General features: G+C 48.6%; 1 protein-coding gene across 1 annotated transcript; it reads left to right on the top strand.

The window, feature by feature from the left end:
* Positions 1-780: 780 nt before the first annotated feature.
* On the top strand, positions 781-19,738 carry LOC120400461 (bile salt-activated lipase-like). Its single transcript, XM_039529042.1, has 4 exons — positions 781-837; positions 13,079-13,149; positions 18,090-18,673; positions 19,353-19,738. The coding sequence occupies exons 1-4, from the start codon at positions 781-783 to the stop codon at positions 19,508-19,510; spliced, it is 870 nt and encodes a 289-aa protein (XP_039384976.1). The 3' UTR covers positions 19,511-19,738.
* The last annotated feature ends 342 nt before the right edge of the window (positions 19,739-20,080 follow it).

Raw genomic sequence — 20,080 nt, 5'->3', positions numbered from 1 at the left:
TACACTGAAAAACCAATTTTAAAGGGGATTTTTATTATAGGCACAAGGAGCAAGCCATCATTTAATAACTGACATGGCCTCTTTACATGCACATAAGGCCTCTATTCAGAACACATCTCTCTTCAAAGCAGCACTTAAATACATGTTTAACTTTAAACATGTGGCAAGCCACTGCAAGTCAAAGGGAGAGATACTTAAACATGTGTAAGGACTTTCTGAATCAGAGCCAATGGGCGGAGTCTACGCTTCTGTGAGGACAGAGGCGATCTAAGCTACACAATTTGAGTTCACGTTAGTTGCATAACTCAAGTTGATATAGCTTTGATATACTTACCACGGGGTTCACATTGCACTGGGTCAACAGGAAAACTCTCCGTAGACTCCCTTACTTATCTCGTTCTGGTGGAGTCAATGCCAGAGTGATAGTCTGTTGATCAGTGGGTCTTCCACTAGACCTGCTAAATTGTCCCCGGTGGATTTATCACTGCAGCATTGATCCACCCACGTGGTGGAGACAAATCCCATGTGTGCAGAGAAGCCACTGAAGGAGTTTGGATTTGTCCTATTCTGACACCCTTTGGGGAAAAAATGGGCCCCTCAATTTTGTCTCTATTGCTCTCCTCAGGGCATCCTTCACATCCCTTGTTCCTCAAGCTGTAGATGAGGGTTCAGCATGGGGATCACCACAGTGTAGAACACGGGAGGCCATTTTGTCTGTGTCCAACGAGTAGCTGGCACTGGGTGGAGGAAATACAGGAAGAGAGAATTGTCCCGTGGAACATGGAGGCGGCTGTCAGGTGGGAGAGTGCAGGTGTGAAGGCTTTGCGCCTGCCCTCGGTGGGAAGCTGGATCCGCGCACCAGTCACAATAATTTAGATGTATGAGATGAGGATGGTCACAATGCTGATCACCTCAATCAGACGCGCCAAAGAGGGAAAACAAACAGCTGATTGATAGAGGTGCCAGAAGAGGAGAGCTTTAGAAGTGGGTTGATATCACAGAAAAAATGATTCAGGATATTGGAGTACGCAATGGGATAATCTTAACAAACGGCACAAATCAAATTGTGTATCACGGAGTTCAGGAAGGCCCATAGATATGAACCAGCCACCAGCTGCAGGCAGTGCTGGCGACAGATGGCTACATAACGGTCATATGCCATTACTGCCAGCCAGAAGGCATTCAGAGATGACAAACAATATGAAGCTAAAATATTGGATGATGCACATTGTATAGGAAATAGCTTTCTTCTCTGCTAAGAAGCTACATCAGCATCTTGGGAGTGATGACTGTGGAGTAACAGGCATCCACGAGAGACAAATTCTTGAGAAAGAAGTACATGGCGGTGTGAAGGCAGAGTCGATCCTGATTAAAACCATCATCCCAGATTCCACACCAGAGGTGATAACATAGATCACTAGAAACACCACAAAGAGAGGGACCTGCAGCTCTGGACGATCTGTCACACCTGTGAGAATGAACTCGGTCACTGCAGTTACAATTTCCTCAGCCATTCATTCAGCCTGGAGCGCTAGCTGCGGGAACAACCATAAAGGAAAGGCCTTGGTTCTTATGCAAGCGGTGTATGCTAATATAAGAACTGTGGTCATATGGTAAAGACCCTTTGAGTTGTGGAATGGAACCAGGGGTGGCTCCAGGCCCCAAAACGCCAAGCGCGTGCTTGGGGTGGCAAGCCACAGGGGCGCTCTGCGGCGCGCAGAGGTCCGCTGGTCCCCGGCCGGTGGACATCCGCAGGCGTGCCTGCGGAGGGTCCCGCTGCCTGCGGAGAATCCGCTGAAACCACGGGACCAGCGGACCCTCGCGGGCAAGCCGCCGAGTAGCCTGCCTGGCGTGCTGGGCGGCAAAATGCCTAGAGCCGCTCCTGAATGGAACCTGGAACAACTGATGGGAAAACCCAGAACTCTTTCACTTCTTCTAAAGGAGAAAAAATCCTTTATCTCTAGGAAAGTGCATTACCCTGCCAGTTAGTCTGATTTACACATTTGACCCTGATTCTGCTGATATTTTAATTTCATTTTATTAGTGTAGCCCCACAGACTCAGTGGAATGCCTCGCATGAATAACATTAAGGAATATATTCAATTTTGTGGGACTGGTACCTTAGACAATAGTAGAATCGTGGATCTCCATTACACCTGGGAACAATAACATGGTTAGGAGGCGCATAGTTTGCATCGCACTCTCTGGTTATTGGTTGACATACTTTCATTGAGAAAATATTTCAAAAATGGAGCTTCAAATTTATCCCTTCTGGACACTGCAGCCATGCTGACTAAATCCTGTAGCTTCTTGTTCTTGGCTGCTGAAAAATTACCACACGTGCACGTCTAATGATCAGACTAAGCGTGTAGCCAGGGTGAATATTTCTGAGAAAATTAACAACAGTGAACATATTTTTAGAAACATATTCATAATAAGAAAAAATATTCTATGTATAGATTGATCTTTTAACCTGTCTTTATAGGGATAAGAAACTAACTGCCTGTAAACCTGTTTCATCGTATGTCAATATCCTCAATGCACCTCTTTCCTCACCCCATGTCACAATAGCGATTGCCAAATCATACAATTATTAGTGTACTTAGCTCATGTCGCACATTCCAGTTTGTGAAATTATGGGGATGGCTTGGTTCTCATTCTAACACCTGGCAAGATGAAAGGTAGTGAACGTCCGGTGTGATCATGAGGTATGTATGTGTAGTATGTTTTTGTGGCCAAGATCAAGAAAAAGTATGTATGTGTGTGTGTGTCTGTGTGTACATATTCATACACATGACATACATACAGAGATGTGTCATTTATTTCTTTACCCACTCTTTGATTTTGTCCACTTAGCATGTCAGTCAGTCAGCATTCAGACAAATATTACAAATAAAATGATTAGGCAACTTCAAAGGCAGCTTGCTTAATGTGCAGTTCTATACAAGGTACCAAGGAAGAAAGATCTGACTTCTTTCATCAAATGCATCCAAGCAAACAAAAATAGGTCATTTAGGGCTTGATCCTCAGGTATTTATGTGTGGTATGTTTTTTTGTGGCCAAAGATCAAGAAAAAGTGTGTGTGTGTGTGTGTGTGTGTGTGTGTGTGTACATATTCATACACATGCCATATGTACACACACACATGTCATTTATTTCTTTACCCACTCTTTGGTGTTGGCCAAATAGCATGTCAGTCAGTCGGTATTCAGACAAATATTACAAATATGTGGGCTGTAGTCCACAAAACCTTATGCCACTAGTACTCCTGTTCTTTTTGCAGATAGAGACTAACACAGCTGCTACTGTGAAACAAATAAAATGATTATTCAACTTCAAAGGCAGCTTGCTTAACATGCAGTTCTACAGAAGATAGAAAGGAAGAAGGACTTGACTTATTTCATCAAACGCATCCAAGCAAAGAACAATAGGTCATTCAGGGCTTGATCCTGCGTGGAGCTGAGCATTCTTCCCTCAGTCCAGCAGAACATTTAAGCAGGTGCATAACTTTTCATAGAATCATAGAAATGTAGGACCTGAAGAGGTCATTTAGTCCATCCCCCAGCGCTTCTAAACCTTTCATCATTTTTATTGCTCTCCTCTGGGCTGTCTCAATCTAGCTCCATCTTTCCTGAAGTGGAGCACCCAGTATTACAAGCATGTTGATTTCAATGGGGCTGCTTACGTTCTTCAAGTTGCTTAAAGTTAAGCATGTGCTTATATGTTTCTTTGGATTGGGGCTAGGTGCTCAGTACCTTGGTGGTCTGAGCTCTTCTTCTGGATGAGCTGAGAAGTTGGGAAATGTCTGTAGATCCTAGGAGTGCTGTTAGAAGAAACTGGAGGACTTCAACAAATCTCTAAGTATTAGAAATCAGGGTGAGATGGGGGAAGGGCTGATTATTCCACACCTGCCTATTGAAGGTTATTAAACCTTCTTTTGCACCATCTGCTACTAGCCACTATGAGAGACAAGACACTAGATGGAGCTCAGGTCTGATCGAATCTGGCAATTTCTGTGTGTTTATTCAGTGTTTCATAAAAGACCGGTGAATCCAAATGCTTCTGCAGACCAAATTCCTTCTAAAGAAGAATCTGAATCAGAGCTCAGCTAGTTACAGTATAGCAAATTTCTGCTATTTCCTACCCCACTTTTAAAGGAGGTGCAGGCTTGATGACCATAAACACATTTTTAATGCTAAAAGAGCTCTCCTGCCTGCTCACAGATCTCAGATCCTAAAAAAATCTATCTATCTATCTCCGCACACCCTTCTCATCTATCTATCTATCTATCTATCTATCTATCTATCTATCTATTTATCTATCTGCAAGCGAAAAGTGCTCTCAAAAGAGGCTGTAGAATTCCCCTCTCTATAATTCAAGGAAAGATGGAGTTAAAACATCAGAGAAAAGACTAATGTAAACACATTCTACATAATGCTCAGTAGAGCATCTGAGCTGACCATATCAATGAAAGCCCATCCGATTCACAGAAATGATTTATTTTCATTGGACTGAGCCTTTGTAGACATTATCTCTGCTCGGCAAAGGAGTGATGTTCTACAAAGTGTTAATGAATATGCATTCCAACCTGCAGCTCCATACAGCCAAACCTCCACATGGCACTCAGAGAAAGAGCTGGGCCTTACACTGTGCTTTGAAAACTCAGAGTTTGGACGTGTGTACCCAGAAATGACCTTCAGGTTTAGAAGACTCCTCTGTGAGAATGCTCAACCATCAATCCTCACATATTTAATCTTGGCCCATTGAAGTCTAAGGCAAAATTACCATTAGTTTCAGTGGTAGGATTTCCTCTTAGGTGAAATATCTGCTGCAATTTAGTGGACTGCTGCATTTGGCAGTAGCTGTGCTTAGGCTGAGTTTCTCATGGTGGAGTCCACTCCAAAGGTATGGACTATTAGAGACAATTCATGTGAAAGATTCAGAACAATCTCTTTCAGTTCCCACATGGCTGCATTATAGATTCAAATAATCAACAAGTTGACTTCTACAAATTTCTGCCTTGGTAAGATGACCTGAAAAGTGCTATTACCTGCTGTAACTAACAAAAGGAGATTTCAGTTCTACTGTAGTGGAAATAGTGTTCCTCCTACCTTCTGAGAGATGTCGTCTTTCTTGATTTCAAAGTCTAGGATGGAAGTGTGTTCATGTTTGGCATAGCATCATTGGGAGAGGATCCTGTGCACCTTTGAGCTCTGATCATCAAGACAAGCACAGGCAGACTCATTAAAATACAGCATATTGCTCTAGAGGGACAGGGGATAATCACATGCAGATGCATTATCTTTAAAAGTTTTGCAAGGTTTTTGCCACTGGGGATATGGGCTCTGTGGCTGATGTAGAACCCATCGCCTCCCCGACCCAGCACCTGCTATAGGAGGCATGTTGGAGCAATCCAGGGAAGGACAGGATGTGGCCAGACTGCACTATTTTGTGGTTCTACTAGGCTGGTGTAGTTACCTGAGTCGATTTAACATCATTTTCATCATTGATTCCCAGCAGGCTCAAATAGTGTGGTGGAGCATGACTTGGTCCCTGGCATGCAGCATCGCTCCAGCAATGGTACCTGTCATGTTCCATCCTGTTTACCGGAACAGGTACTACTTGCAATGTATGATGCTGGTTTGCAATTTATTTGAATTCTGAGGCATGACCTTGTGTCTGTGAAACTTCACAGCTGAATTAAATGTGATTTAGGATAGTTTCTGAACTGCCACCTTCCGACCAGATTGGAGCCTAGAACTTGAAATAGCAGGAAAGCTGTTGGGTGCACACATTCAGGGTTCCTGTTTGGCCTGGTTGTAGAGCTGTCTCCTCCCAAACCCACTCCTCCCCTGCTCAGGACCTCCTCCCAGCACCCCCTCGTGGTCTGAGTGGTCCTGCAGCACCTGCCATCCATCTCTCCCTCCTCCAGGCTCCAGGCTGCACTCTAGTGGATCAGTCTTGCTGACTCTTCCAGCCGGGTTTTATTTATTTTCCAAGAGACAAACCAAAAGGAGAAGAAAAGCATAAGGCAATTTTGTTGTTGGCCTTAGTCTCTGCTTTCTGGGTCTTTCCTCCAAGGTTATTGCCAAAATCTCTCTCTCTCTCTAGCCGTCCTTGCTGCTCCTTCCTTTCTCTGCAGTTCCTGCAACTCTCTCAGCCACTTCCTCTTCTGCACCTGCTGATCAGTACAGAATCAGCTGATCCCTGTTCAGGTGGGCCTCCTTGGCCCGAGTTGGCTGAGCTCAGGCCTCCAGTCCTCTCAATGCCAAGCCACCCCATGACAGGGCTATTTACAGGGACAGGCCATAATAACAAATCTGGTCTTTTTCTAAACATCACCTCCCTCCCTCTCTGTTTTACCAGTACAGCTAGCACCAATGCCACACGTGTTTCATTCTCCCATTCCATTCTTTGTGTGTTTACATATTGCTCCTTCTGCATAGAACATCCTCAGCACACAAGTTCCCCGATCCACCACCCTTTCTTTAATAATAATAATTCATAATAAATAAATGACTATTCCTCAAAAGAAAGAAAGAAAGAAAGAAAGAAAGAAAGAAAGTCCTAGTTCTTATATCTCCTGCTTTCTTTGTATGTGTCAGTCGTCCTTAGATCATAGGGGCTTTGTATGAGGGAGTGTCCTTGCTTTTTCTGTCGTGTAAAGCCCACACTAGTGACACTGAGCAGATAAATAATGGAGACATCACAAAAAAAATTAAATAACCAAACCCTTTGTCATGAAGACTGTTCTCCTCAGTAAAGCAAGCTATAAACATTAGGAAATGCACAGAGGACTAAAAGGCTGCAAAGTGAAGCACTCTCAAGTTAGGAAATACTAGAATGAGAATTTCCTATGTGACATTAATTCTGCAATAAATGAGGCAGGGATCCTATAGACAACAGACTCCTTCAATATACAGCCCCAGAGAAGAAAACCCTGTGTTCTGAATAAGGAAGGGGTCCTGTGGGAAAAATAATAATATGGGATCATGTCATTAAAGTCTACATCATCACGCAAATGCACAAGAGGTCTGAATTAATGATGTCAGAGCAACATTTATTTGGACATTTGCTAACCTGAGAATGCTTAACTTTGTAAATGTTTAATCCTTTTAAAAACCTTGACTTTGTATTTCCTAATTATATTATGATTTAGTTTATTGATGAAAGCAAACTTAAGTAACATTAAACAAAGGGGTTTTTGTTTGTTAATTTCCTTAGTTTTTAATAGAAAGAAAATATTTTATATATGTGCTATTTAAACAATGAGGCTCTTACTCATGCGTTGGTTCAGTCTATATTTTATTGCCATTGTTATCTTTGTGAAAATCCCACTTTTCCCGCTCAATGCTGTGCTGATCAGAGTATTGAAAGTCATGAAATTCAACTGTATTAAAACAAAACTCATTTTATGCAACTTCAGGGTGAAAGTTCTCAGCTATAACCCTGAATGTGCAAGAAGCAGATAAACACTATCCAGGAAAAAGAGCTGGAATTTTGCATCTTGTTTTCACCTAGGCCTTACTGAGGACAATAGCAAACACCTGCCCTTTGCGAAGGAACACAGCGCCCGTGCCGCACAAACCTCACTGAGCACAGCAGGGGCTGTCCTGGTTATCAGCTCTGGCTCTGTTTCATTACAAACTTCCTTTCGGTGATGATGTTCTGGTAACAAGGGGGCAACCATCTATCAAAGGTAGCTGTTGCCATGGCAGCCAGGGTGCTAGTCATTCTCCCCAAGTATGAAAATGAACCGGAGGAGGAAGTGCTGAGTGGTGGGTTATCTCTGATGTCGCAAGGCTACTGCTCCAGGCAGCACCAGTGGGCAGCAAATGTGTGATGTGTGTGTGATTGTTGGGAGGCTTTCCCAGTGTTCCTGTTTTCACACATTTCCTAAAGAAGCCAATAACATAACTACACAGAATACACATTAATGGTGATTCCACCCACATGATAAGTAGTCGCTGAAATTTGATTCAAATCCTGCATGGCATGTTTAGAAACAAGGGTTTCAAAAAAGAAGAGACCTTGTAAAACAGAAAATGTTGATGCTGTGGTGCATTTGTGGTTGTGTTAAAATTGAATACTGTGACATTAAATGTTGGGCAGGGTTCCTGGGCGTGCTTGCATGCTAGGGAGCTCAGTAGGGCAGCACACAATCAGGGCGTAGCAGCAGCCAGTCAGCAGGTACCCAGTGAGTTGTGCCTATCTGTTCTAGGCAGTAGCCTGCGTTCTCTCCCTCTGATTTTTGGGTTCTTACGTGTTGTTGTTCTGGCTCCTAAGAAACAAATTAGCGAGACTTTGCGAATGTCCAGCAAGAGTATATTGTTTTCTCTAACTTGTCTGCTTGTGTGCCACAAAACATGAAAGGCACAATCTCATCCAAAATAAAATACACTTCTCAAGCCAAATGTCCTTTTGAAACAAAAAAATGGAACCATTTCATTCTGGTAACGTTGATCTTACTGAAGCACTTCACGTTTCCTTTCCCATTCACAGGAAGGAGCCTAAATTAGGTTTCCCTAAATCCATGATTGGAATAGTGATGCAAAGCCTCACTAGAAGCCAAGCAGCTCAAAAAGAATGGGATGATCACAATACAGTAGAACCCTGTTTATCTGACCCTCTATTATCCGCTTCTCCGTATTAACCCAACAACCAGCGCACACAGGTCCAGAAGTGGGCAATCTCTCCTATGGTCCCTAGATGGCGCTGCAGCCGGGCACGTTCCCATTCATCCGATTATCCAACGTTTTGGTTAACCAATCTGGCCCTGGTGCCAATTTGATGGGATAAAGGGGGTTCCGCTCTCCTTGTGGGTGATCATTTGATGCAGGTGATCTGCTGCTGGTGTTATTCCTTGTGGAAAAGTACAAATTGCAAAATTGATGGGAGGAGCCTTCTGAGGTGGTAGGGAGGGGTCACGCTGTTACCTGCAATGTACACAGGCCCCGCAGCAGGGACGCACTTCGGACTGTGCATATAAACACGTTAAAAGTGCATCACAACAGTGAAGCTGTTGTCAAGATGCTGTTCTGTGCAGAGGACTGTAAGACAGCCCCTGTTCCTGATCTGAGGCCTGAATGCCATAGGGATATCCCACTCGAGAGCATTGAGGTGTGTGAAGAGGTCACCCTAAGTGAAAAGACAGTGGTCATGGCTGTGCTGCAAAGTCACTGGCAGGTCTTATCAAGCAGGCCAGGCCTGACTCACAAAATTTGCCTAAGATGAACACTGTGGGATCACAACCTGCACCCAGCAAAGCATCCCACAGAACTGGTCCATTGCGGCAGCAAGTATATAAGGAGATGGCAAGCCTGCTGGACAGGGAATAATTCAAGATTCAAACAGTCCCTGGGATGAGGAGGTCATTTTGCTGACGTTTACAGGAGCTCCTCTGAGTGTGGGGGCAGAATGGGAGGAAGTACGAAGGGGCTTGTTTGAAGATTTAACCAGGGAGTGATGCGGGTTAGCATCATGGGCCATGTAACTGCGGACACTGTGTGCCCTTAGCCCAGGGGTGGGCAAACTGCCCTGTCTGCAGGCGCTGCCCTGGAAGCTCCCATTGGCTGTGGTTCCCAGCCAATGGGAGCAGCAGGGGCGGTGCTTGGGGCACAGGCAGTGTGTGGAGCCTCCTGGCTTTCCCTATGCATAGAAGCCAGATAGGGGATGTGCTGCTGCTCTGGGAGCCACACGGAGACATGGTACTCATGTTTTTGTCGCTCTTATCTGGACTCTCTGCAATTGGTCCCCATCTTTCCCGAAACGTGGTGCCCAGAACTGGACACAATACTCCAGTTGAGGCCTAATCAGTGTGGAGTAGGGCAGAAGAATCACTTCTTGTCTCTTGCTTACAATACTCCTTCTCTTACCTCCATATTACAAGTGGCAAACAGAGGCAGAGGGATACTAAACTCAGGTTTTTAAAGGTATTTAAGCCACATAAATCCCATTGATTCCAATGGGAATTAGGAACTGAAATCCTTAAAATCTGCCCCTAAGTGATTTGCTCAAGGTCGCAAAGGAAGTCTGCAGTGGAGGCAGAATTTAAACTCAGACCCCTCAAGTCTTAGGCAAGTGCAATAACCTCTGGACCATCCTTCCTTTCTCCTGTGTGTGTCTAATGACGTGTTTCTGTCTATCTAACCCCAGACATAACCGTGTCTCTGTCTATCTGGCCCCATAGAAAAGCATCCATCTGTCTAGTGTCTTCCTGTCTATCACTTTTTCATAATTAAACCAGGAGCTATGCTATGAATAAGAAGTCAATTAAAATCACAACCTAGGAATAAATTCTGATTAAGTTCAATAACCAGCATTCCTGTTGAAATCAGTAAGATTATGTTCACAGTGGTTCACTGTATATTAACCTGTGCCTGACGGGAGCTTCAGCAGTCCGAGGAGGAATAGCTCAGTGGTTTGAGCATTGGCCTGCTAAACACAGGGTTGTAAATTCAATCCTTGACAAGGCTATCTAAGGCCTGGGGTAAAATTCTGTCTGGGGACTGGTCCTGCTTTGAGCAGGGGGTTGGACTAGATGACCTTCTGAGGTCCCTTCCAGCCCACAAATACACTTAGAGAAGCATGGCAAGATTTTAATCAATATCTGCCAGGATTAGAGCTGTGAAGATGGTTTCTTTCAGAGCAGCAGGACTAGATGTCTGGATGTCGCACAGCCAAAGGGCAAGGAGCATTCTGCTGCTCAGCACTGAGCGAGAAAGAACATTTGCAGCAGTGGCATGAGAGGGTCCAGGAGTCCAGTAAAAAGTCATGCAATGCACCTGCACGAGCCCGTCCGATTCAGATCTCGACTGGGCGCTGTCAAGGGCCCCCAGCAAAGAGCCTGTCATGCCGCATGCCATTTAGCTGAGCCCTGGCGGGATCCTTATCAGGCAGGATAACGAGGGTGATGCTGCAGCTGGGAACAGGGAAGATCCTGCCAATGTCCCTAAAGGCCAGGATGTGACCTCACATTAGATCAGGAGGGCCAGTTTGGAGACGATAGCAGTGAAAACTCTGGAGAGGGGGATGTGCCTGGCCAGAGACCGGAAGTCCAGGTGGTTACTGCAACTCTCTAACCCCTCCCTCCCATTGTTTTCTAGAGAAATTGGACCTTCAACAAAATTGGGATTTTGTAGGTTATGGCCAATAATTTACTGTCCTGGATATTATGCCCTGCATTGCTGTGTGTGTATGTCTGTGGGGAGTGCAGATGCCACAACATTTGCATGGCCTCCTCTCCCTTCCCCTCCCCTCCACCAGCCTCTGCTGGGCACAATCCCAAGTGGATGCAGGGAACTGGGGGAAAAGGTTTCGGAAAAGCCAGCTTTGCTGTTTATCCAAGAGTTCAGAGTATGGGCTGTACAGCTTGTGCTGAAGCCCAGGGTCTGTAGCAAGTTCACAACTAGAAATCAGTGCCCCTCTGTCCGTTTCACAGCAGGCAGGCAGGTGGGGGTGGAGGGGTTCAAACACGGCTTGGATCAATGCTCTCCATCCTAGCTCAGGCTTTGGTTGGTTTCCTTCGTTTCCCCCCAGTCCTGGTAGCTTGTTCTGGGAAGTTTCTCAGGCAGCAGGAATTCTCCACAGCCTTTCAGGAGAACTGGGAGTGCAAACCTGCTCGGGCCTCCATAATAGCCACGTCCCTACCAAATTCAGGGCTCACTTTGACTAATTTATAAACCCTCTTGCCTTGAAATTGACCGACGTCACCATTTCAGATGTTTCCACCTGACATTTCCTGGTATTGTAACCATGGGGGTCCCGACCAACCTGGGAGAATGGGGGAGTTCAGAGGTTGTTGTGGGGTCACAGCATTGTCACCCTCACTTGTGTGCTGCCTTCAGAGCTGGGCTCCAAGGGCAGCAGCCAGCAACCTTTCTGAAGCTAGAGGAGGTTCCCAGATGTGCAGGTGGGTCCCTGCTGTTGGCAGCACCTCAGTTCCTACCTACTATTTGGGAGCACCTCGGCTCCTACCATTTTCGGGGCATCCAGAGAAATGGACCCCTGAGCCCCAGAAGGAACTGCAAGGGAAGCCCAGAGCCCCCGCTGCAGATGCCAGGCAGAAGCCCGAGCCTAGGCACCCAGGCGCCGGCAGGGGTTGGGAGGGGCATGAAAGTCCTGAGCCCAGTGCCCCAGCACGGGCTGCAGCCACAGGGGGCCAGAAGCTCTGAGTCCGGGCACCCAGAGAGGTGACTGGAGCAGAAGCTGCCAAAGCCCTGAGCTCAATCCTGGGCTGATGCAGCGCACTCACTTCTGCATTGCCGCTGCAGGTGCATCTGATATCCCCACGGAGAGGAAGTCCTGTCCCCAGACGGGCAGACAAACAGCTAGGAGGCCCTACTGGGTTCTCCTGGCTGAGGTCAATGGGACGGGAAGACTGCATTTCATGGGGCAGGGCTAATTCAATCTAGCCAAAAACGGCACAACAAGAACCAACAGCTGCCAGCTGAAGCCAGAGAAATTCAAATGAGACATAGGCACACATTTTTGACAGTGAGGGAAACTAGCCACTGGAACAAATTACCCAGGGGAGAGGTGGAGTCTCTGTTTCATGGTGTCCTCACGTCACAACTGCCTGTCATTCTGGAAGGTGCCTTTTAGTGACTTACAAGCAATTGGGCTTCATATGATGCAAAGTGTGTGAAATTTCATAGCCTGTGAAATAGAGGCTAGATTAGGAGATCGAATTGTGTCACAACTTCTATGAAAAGCTCAGTGTGGGGTGCGGAACAGACTCTACTGTTTTACTGGGTGGCCTGCTTGCTCCCCAGAATCAGTAATGAGCAAGTGGGGTGATCCGGGGTGCAGCTCAAACATCCAGCTGGGCTGGCCAGGGGCAGACATCAGGCCTGCCAGGGAAAGGTGGGTGTGGCAGTGACTTCACAAAGGCCTTTGGCAGGAACTCAGCCTATTGGGCAAAGATGATGAGGCGTGTGTGACCTCACAGAGCTCCCTTGCCAACAGCCAGGCACGACAGGGATGCGGGGCAGGGGGAGCCTCAGAGAGCCCTGTCGCCTTGCTGCAGCAAGCCTCCAGCTGTGGTCTTTCACCGAGGACCAAGAGACGGTTGCTGTAGAAGAGATTCTCTTCGTGCGTTTGTCTTATCTGTGTGGATTTGATTCAAAGACATTGTCATCTGTGTAGAAGGTAAGAAAAAATATAGGCTCTAGATATAGATACAAGATAGGGGACTCTATCCTAGCAGATTCAAAGGCATCACCACCCTCCTAGGGAAAAAGTTTTTGCTAATATCCAAGCCTTCCACATTGCAACTTGAGAGCATTGCTCCTTGTTCTGTCATCTGCCAGCTCTAAGATTTCATGACAATCAATCTTTCATTAGGAAAATAATTCAAAAATGCAAATACAAAAAACTTTGAGTGAAATCAACCCATCCTGATCTTTAGTGTCTGGGGTGTGGGCCTCGGGGGCCAGACTGAGACCCTCATGGGCTAGTAACACCCAGGAAGGCAGTAAAATAATTCCAGTTCTCTTAGCATCCAGGCCTCCCTAATCCAAGGAACAGCGGAGGGCTGCGGGAGACAGAGGGGTGCTGAGAAGGTCTAACTCATGACTGAAAATACAGAGATGTGTTATTGGCTTTGGTTGGGGGACAAGTAACAAATCCGTCAGGATTCTTTCCCCAAACAACAATCACCCATTGTCCTTTAGAGCAGGGGTCCCCAACCCCCGGTCCGTGGCCCGGTACCGGTCCGCGGCCTCTTAGAAACCGGGCCGCGAACCGACCCAGTGGAGCTTCCGCGACAGCGCTCCGCAGTCGTGCCTGCGGGAGGTCCGCTGCTCCCGGGGCTCAGCTGGAGCTTCCACAGGCACGCCTGCGGAAGCTCCTCTGGAGCCGGTGGACCTCCCGCAGGCGTGCCTGCAGGCTCCAAGCTGAGCCCGAGGCAGCGGACCTCCCGCAGGCACGACTGCGGAGGAGCGCCGTCCGCGGCTCAGCTGGACCTCCCGCAGGCACGCCTGCGGAGGGTCCGACAAACAAAACCGGTCCCTGGACCTACAAAGGTTGGGGACCCCTGCTTTAGAGCACGAGGGCCCTAACGCGCCTGACTTGCTCAATCTCTCCCCTGCTAGGGCTGAGAGAACTTTCTCCATCCCCCAGGATACCGAGGGAAAGAGAAAAGAAGTGACCTCTCTTTGGTCACACAGCAAGGCCATGCCAGAGCTAGAACGAGAAGCATAAGAAAGAAGTTGTATCAAAATGTTTTGCATTTCAAACTGACAGATGTCTTAAACAAAGGCAATTTGATGTGTGGTTCGTGAACTGAAATGATACACTCTTGTCTCCACATGTTTCTAGATTGATGATCCAGTAGATCTATCCCCTAGTTTTTATCCCTAGATTGAGGGAGGAAAACAAGTTTGCCTGTTTTGTGAATTCCCAATGGCTTTCTTGAATTTCCACAAACTAGTCGATTGAACTGAACGATTTGAATAAACTGAAAGGAAGACAATATTTTCTGCACCTTTACTGCTGCCCAAAGCTGGGTTAGCATTTCAGCTAGCTTTGCTTCCAGGGCCTTAGCTATCACATCAGTGGTGCGACTGGCTGAAAAGCTTGGCAGTGAACATGTTCTACTGAATGTTATTTTTTCTCTTCTATTTAAATTATTTAAAAGATTGTCATAAATTGGGCCCTTATCAGAGGTTGTCAATTTCCAATGTAATGATGACAGTGAGGGAGACTAGGCACTGGAAGAAATTACCCAGGGGAGAGGTGGAGTCTCTGTTTCCTGGTGTCCTACCCTCATAACTGGTTGGGAAGGTGCCTTTTAGTGAATTACAAGCAATTGGGCTTAATTGGGTGCTAAGAGTGTGAAATTTCATAGCCCGTGAAATAGAGGCCACATTAGGAGACTGAATTGTTTCACAACAATTGTTTCACATCCTCTATGAAAAACTCAGTGTGGGGTGCGGAACAGACTCTGCTGTTTTACTGGGTAGCCTGCTTGCTCCCCAGAATCAATAATGAGCAAGTGGGGTGATCCGGGGTGCAGCTCAAACATCCAGCTGGGCTGGCCAGGGGCAGAGGTCAGGCCTGCCAGGAAAGGTGGGTGTGGCAGTGACTTCACAAAGCTTTTGGCAGGAACTCAGCCTATTGAGCAAAGACAATTAGTTGGGAATTGGTCCTGCTTTGAGCAGGGGGTTGGACTACATACCTCCTGAGGTCCCTTCCAACCCTGATAGTCTATGATTCTATGAGTGAGGCGTCTGTGACCTCACAGAGCTCCCTTGCCAACAGCCAGGCAGGACAGGGATGCGGGGCAGGGGGAACCTCGCAGAGCCCTGGAGCCTTGCTGCGGCAAGCCTCCATCTACGCTTTACCAGAGAAAGGTAATGAGCAGACAATGCCTGTAAGATGAAGCTAGACCAATACCCATTGGAAATAAGGCGAGGAGCATTTTACCATCAGAGTTTGGAGCAATTCACTGAGGTTGTGCTGGATTTTCCACAACTGGCCTCTTTTAAAATCAAGCTTGGGTGTTTTACTAAAAAATCTGCTCTAATTCCTATGGGAATTATTTTGAGGCACATTCTATGGCCAAAGTGAAAGAGAAAGTCAGACGACAGTGGTTTCCTCTGGGCTTGGAATTAACCTGTGACTCGCTGGGGGCGTTTGGAATGTGGCCATTTTGCTTCCCTCTTCCTCCTTCCCTCTTGTCCCTTCTTCTCAATTGGAAAACGGGCCACCAGAAAAGCCTGATTTCCACCCTGTGCCCCTTCCATTCGTGCTGTAAGCTGAAGGGCATTGTGACTTGAGAGTGAATTCAGCCAGTCAGTGCTAACTCTCCACAGGTGATTTGCATAAGTCAGTAAAGGAACCTGCAGGTTTCCGTGGGAGCGATGCCCAAGGCAGGGCTCAGGCTTCGGGTTTATGCTCAGGGTTAGTGCAGTCAGGGAGCGACAGGTGGCCGAGTTACCTCTGGTGTCACAATGTTACTGCTCAGGTTCCTCTGCCTGCTGCACCACCTGGGCAGTGACTGTCAAGGGGAAGGTTTTGTGGATTTGAAACTTAGAAACCAGGAAGCGTAGGAGAGGAATGGCTTAGAGAGTTTGGCAGTAAAATGTAGGTTTTGTGGCAATATCCTGTGCAATTGCTACTGGATCCGGGAGGGAGACAGCATTCCTGCCCCTCCCACCACCTCTTAGCTGGGCCTACATAAAAGAGACTAGCTAGAGTTTTGCACACTTGTTTGTTTGAGACTGAGCAAATAAGGCCCAACAGATTACTGCTAGGGTGAATTTTGCTGCCTCCTCTCCTTGACTAGAATACAAGCAGTTTCTGATTCTCTCAGATGAAGTAGTTCTTCTAAAATCAAGGGCAAGACCAATCAGTGGCTTTTTCACACACACCCCCCCGCCCCGAGATTTTTTTTTATTTAAACTGGGTTTTTTAAATTTATATTGAAAAAGGTTTTTTTTAAACTTATCCAGTATAAAATTTGAAATGATGACAAGTGATGTTAAGGCCTCTAGTTGCTCCAGCCTATTAAAGTAATTTAAATAACTACATATATGAAGAAGTCCATGTTTGCTGCCAAGTGTCAGAGGAAGTCAAAGCACTGAACTGTTGGAAGTCATTGCCTAAGAACCTGGGGGTCCAGAAGTTATTGAAACACTCAGCCAGATTTTGGCAGCACTAGCCTCTTCTGCGGGTGTAGAAAGAATATTTTCTTCATTCCAGTTGATGCAGCTACTTCATTCAAATGTAAGAAACTGATTGGGAGTTCGAAAAGGATGAAGGCTTCTTTTCCTCTTGTAATATATGAATAAAGGCTAGAGAGGAGGAGGTGTGAGCTACTACTTCTAAAATCTGGAAGGACGTTATGAGCAGGAACAATCAGTTCATTGCACAAACTAGAGATACTTCTTTATCTCAGTTTGTTTGAAATGAAAACAAATGGTTCAGTCAACCTTTTTGTTTTTCTGTATCCTGCAAAACCAGCAAGTCAACGTGTTTGAATGGATCCCTATTCCTAGCCTCATAGAAGACTAGGGTTGGAACAGAACTCAGGAGGTATCTAGTCCAACCCCTTGCTGCAGGCAGGACCAACCCCAACTTCATCATCCCAGCCAGGGCTTTGTCAAGCTGGCCTTTAAAAACTTGTAAGGATGGAGATTCCACCACCTCCCTAGGGAACCCATTCCAGGGCTTCACCACCCTCCTAGTGAACTAGTGTTTCCTAATAGCCAAGCTAAGCCTTCCACAGTGCAACTTGAGACCATTGCTCCGTGTTCTGTCATCAGCCACCACTAAGAATTTCATGAGAATCAATCCCTCATTAGCAAAACATTTGGAATGAAATCAATCCACCCTGACCTGTAGTGTCTCGGGGTGTGGGCCTCTGAGGCTAGACTGAGACCCTCATTGGCTAGAAGCACCGAGTGAGCCAGTAACAATATCCACTCCTGGCAGGGCATTGAGCGGCATAAATTGGGCATTGAGCGGCACCCGTTGCCGGCCACCTGGGTGCGGAGAGCGAGGAGGGTGAAGGGAGGAGCAACCCCGAGCATCTGCCATTCAGGTCCATCTGATCTAGAGTAAGTAAGTGGAGTTCTCCAGAGCCATCCCCAGTGTGGTGGGAATATCCCACCACTAGGGCTCCCAGCCCGTCCCTTGTCAGGGTTTGTTCCCCAGGTTAAGGGTTCCTGTGCCCTGCGGTGGGATGTGTTGGGAGGAGAAATTGCCTCAGCAGAGGGGAGGTGGGCAGGGGAGAAGGCAGGCTCGTTAATGAGCGGCTGCTTTGAAGCCAGACTCATGGCTGCTCCCCACTCACTTCCAGGATGAGGCGAATCAGGCAGATGCTGAGGAGGAAGGCCGGGCAGGTGGCTCCACAGCCAGAAGACATCAGCCAGTCTGCCCAGGTGGAGAGCGGCCCCTCTGTCCCCGCAGGCGGGGAAGAGGCTCGTGGCCAGGGGAAAGGGAGGAGCTGCTTCGCCTGCTGCTCCTCTAGCTGACCCGGAGGCACCTTCTGGGCCGAAACGGAGGTGGCCCCGGGTTCAGCCATGGAGCAGAGAGCCAGGGGAGGGCAGGAGCCAGGGACGGCAGCTCTGTGGCTTCCTTTTCAGGAAGCCAAGGATCCAGGAGCTGCGCCCTAGGGCCCAGCAGGAGCTGCCAACCACCGTGGCAGCTGAGGGGCCCTGCGCCAGCCCGACCCTGGCCCCAGAGGAGCCTCCCGCCGGCACCAACCTGGCCCCGGAAGAGCCTCCCGCCGGCACCAACCTGGCCCCGGAAGAGCCTCCCGCTGGCACCACCCTGGCCATGGAAGAGCCTCCCGCCGGCACCACCCTGGCCCCGGAGGAGCCTCCCGCCGGCACCACCCTGGCCCCGGAGGAGCCTCCCGCCGGCACCACCCTGGCCCCGGAGGGGCCTCCTGCCGGCACCACCCCGGCCACGGAGGAGCCTCCCGCCGGCACCACCCTGGCCCCGGAGAAGCCTCCCGCTGGCACCACCCTGGCCACGGAGGAGCCTCCTGCCAGCCCCAGCCTGGCAACTCAGAAGCCTCCCGCCAGCCCCAGCCTGGCACTTGTGGCGCCTCCTCCCAGCCCAGAGCAGGAGTTCAGTGACAGCACCAGCTCCGTATTCTCCTGCGGGTCCAGCGGCTCCTCCGTGGGGTCTCGGAGCCCTGTGTTTCAAGGCTCCCTCTTTGGAGGTGAGGGGAGACCCAGGGGAAAGGGAGGAGGACTGGGGCAGTGGGGACTAGTAACACCCTGTGCCCATCCGACCATCCCCCAGCCAGGGCCCAATCCACCCACCCAGTATCCGAGCCCTTCCCAGCCAGGAAGGAAACTCCCCCCGAACACCCTGGGGCAGGGGAGGAGCCTCCCCGTCTGGCAGGTGGGAACTGAGATGCAGAGGAAGGGCTGTGGGCCTGGTCACACAATCCTGGGTGTAGATCTGGGAAGTGGACTGGGTCCCAGCCTAGAGCCTTTCCCCCAGGGGCACCTTTGCTTCTGCCCCTTTATTCTGCCCTCCGGCTAGGGGGTCTGAGAGTGTGAAATGAACAGGGATGGTGACGGGGTCCTGGCACACAGCCTGGATGGCAGTTCCCCTTGGCTTGGAAAACCAGGCTCAGAGACATCTTTGTCATCCCGCTGTCCTTCTGTTATTGCTAGGAAGGGAGTCCCCCGATGAGGGGTCTCCAGGCTCCAGTAAGTCATCCTCATTCCATCCCGCATGTACCCCCTGCCCTGCCCTGCCCTCCGGTTTCTCGCTGTTGACTCTGGCTGGACTCTTGACTCCAGTCTCTGGCTATGACTTTGGCGTGACCCTTCTTGGCTCCAGATTTGGGTTCTGAACCCCGTCTCAGTATTCTCCTTGCCTTTCTCTAGCCTCGCTCCAGGCCCTGCAGCCACCCGCTCCAGCCCTGCCTCCTCCTCCTGATCTTCCCCGACAACGGCAATTTCGACCACCCGGCTTCAACCTCCGGCGCAGATATGGACTCTGGCTCCGGATGTGCCTGCACATAGTCAACACCTGGATGCAGTAGACAGGCCCCACCATAAATCAGACCCTAACCCTGCCCCATGACCCCTTAGTCCCTCCCACCTGTCACCGGAAGTCCTGCCCCATGGGGGTATTACTTCGTGGTCAAGGCAGCCACATGACTGGAAGCCAGGTGTGTCATGTGACCCCTCTAAGAACTCCTCCCACCACCCTCTCCCAATCAGGGTGGGTTTCCTCCTGGAAGGACCACCCCAAGAGGAGATTTGACCAATCAGGGCGAGCTCTGGGGTGAGAGGGTGACCTATCCCGACGTGTGTCTTGTGACCCCTCTAAGAACTCCTCTCACTGCCCTCGACCAATTAGGATCGGTTTTGTCCTGACAGGACCACCCCAAGAGGGGATTCTGACCAATCAGGGCGAGTTCTGGGGCAGGGTGACCCGTCCGGGAGTGGGCTGTTTGACCCCACTAAGAACTCCTCCCAGGGCCCTCTGCCAATCAGGGTGCAGCACCATCACCTCCTAAGTCCCAGTGCTGGATGGACGAGGCCATCTCTCACCAAGGACCCATGGTTTAGAAATTGTGGGAAGGCTGCGGAGAGGAAACCTGGACTCC

The sequence above is a fragment of the Mauremys reevesii genome, linkage group 3, assembly GCF_016161935.1.
Source record: "Mauremys reevesii isolate NIE-2019 linkage group 3, ASM1616193v1, whole genome shotgun sequence".
Lineage (NCBI taxonomy): Eukaryota > Metazoa > Chordata > Testudines > Geoemydidae > Mauremys > Mauremys reevesii.
Note: the sequence above shows the minus strand (reverse complement) of the source record. Positions and strands in the feature narration are given on the sequence as shown.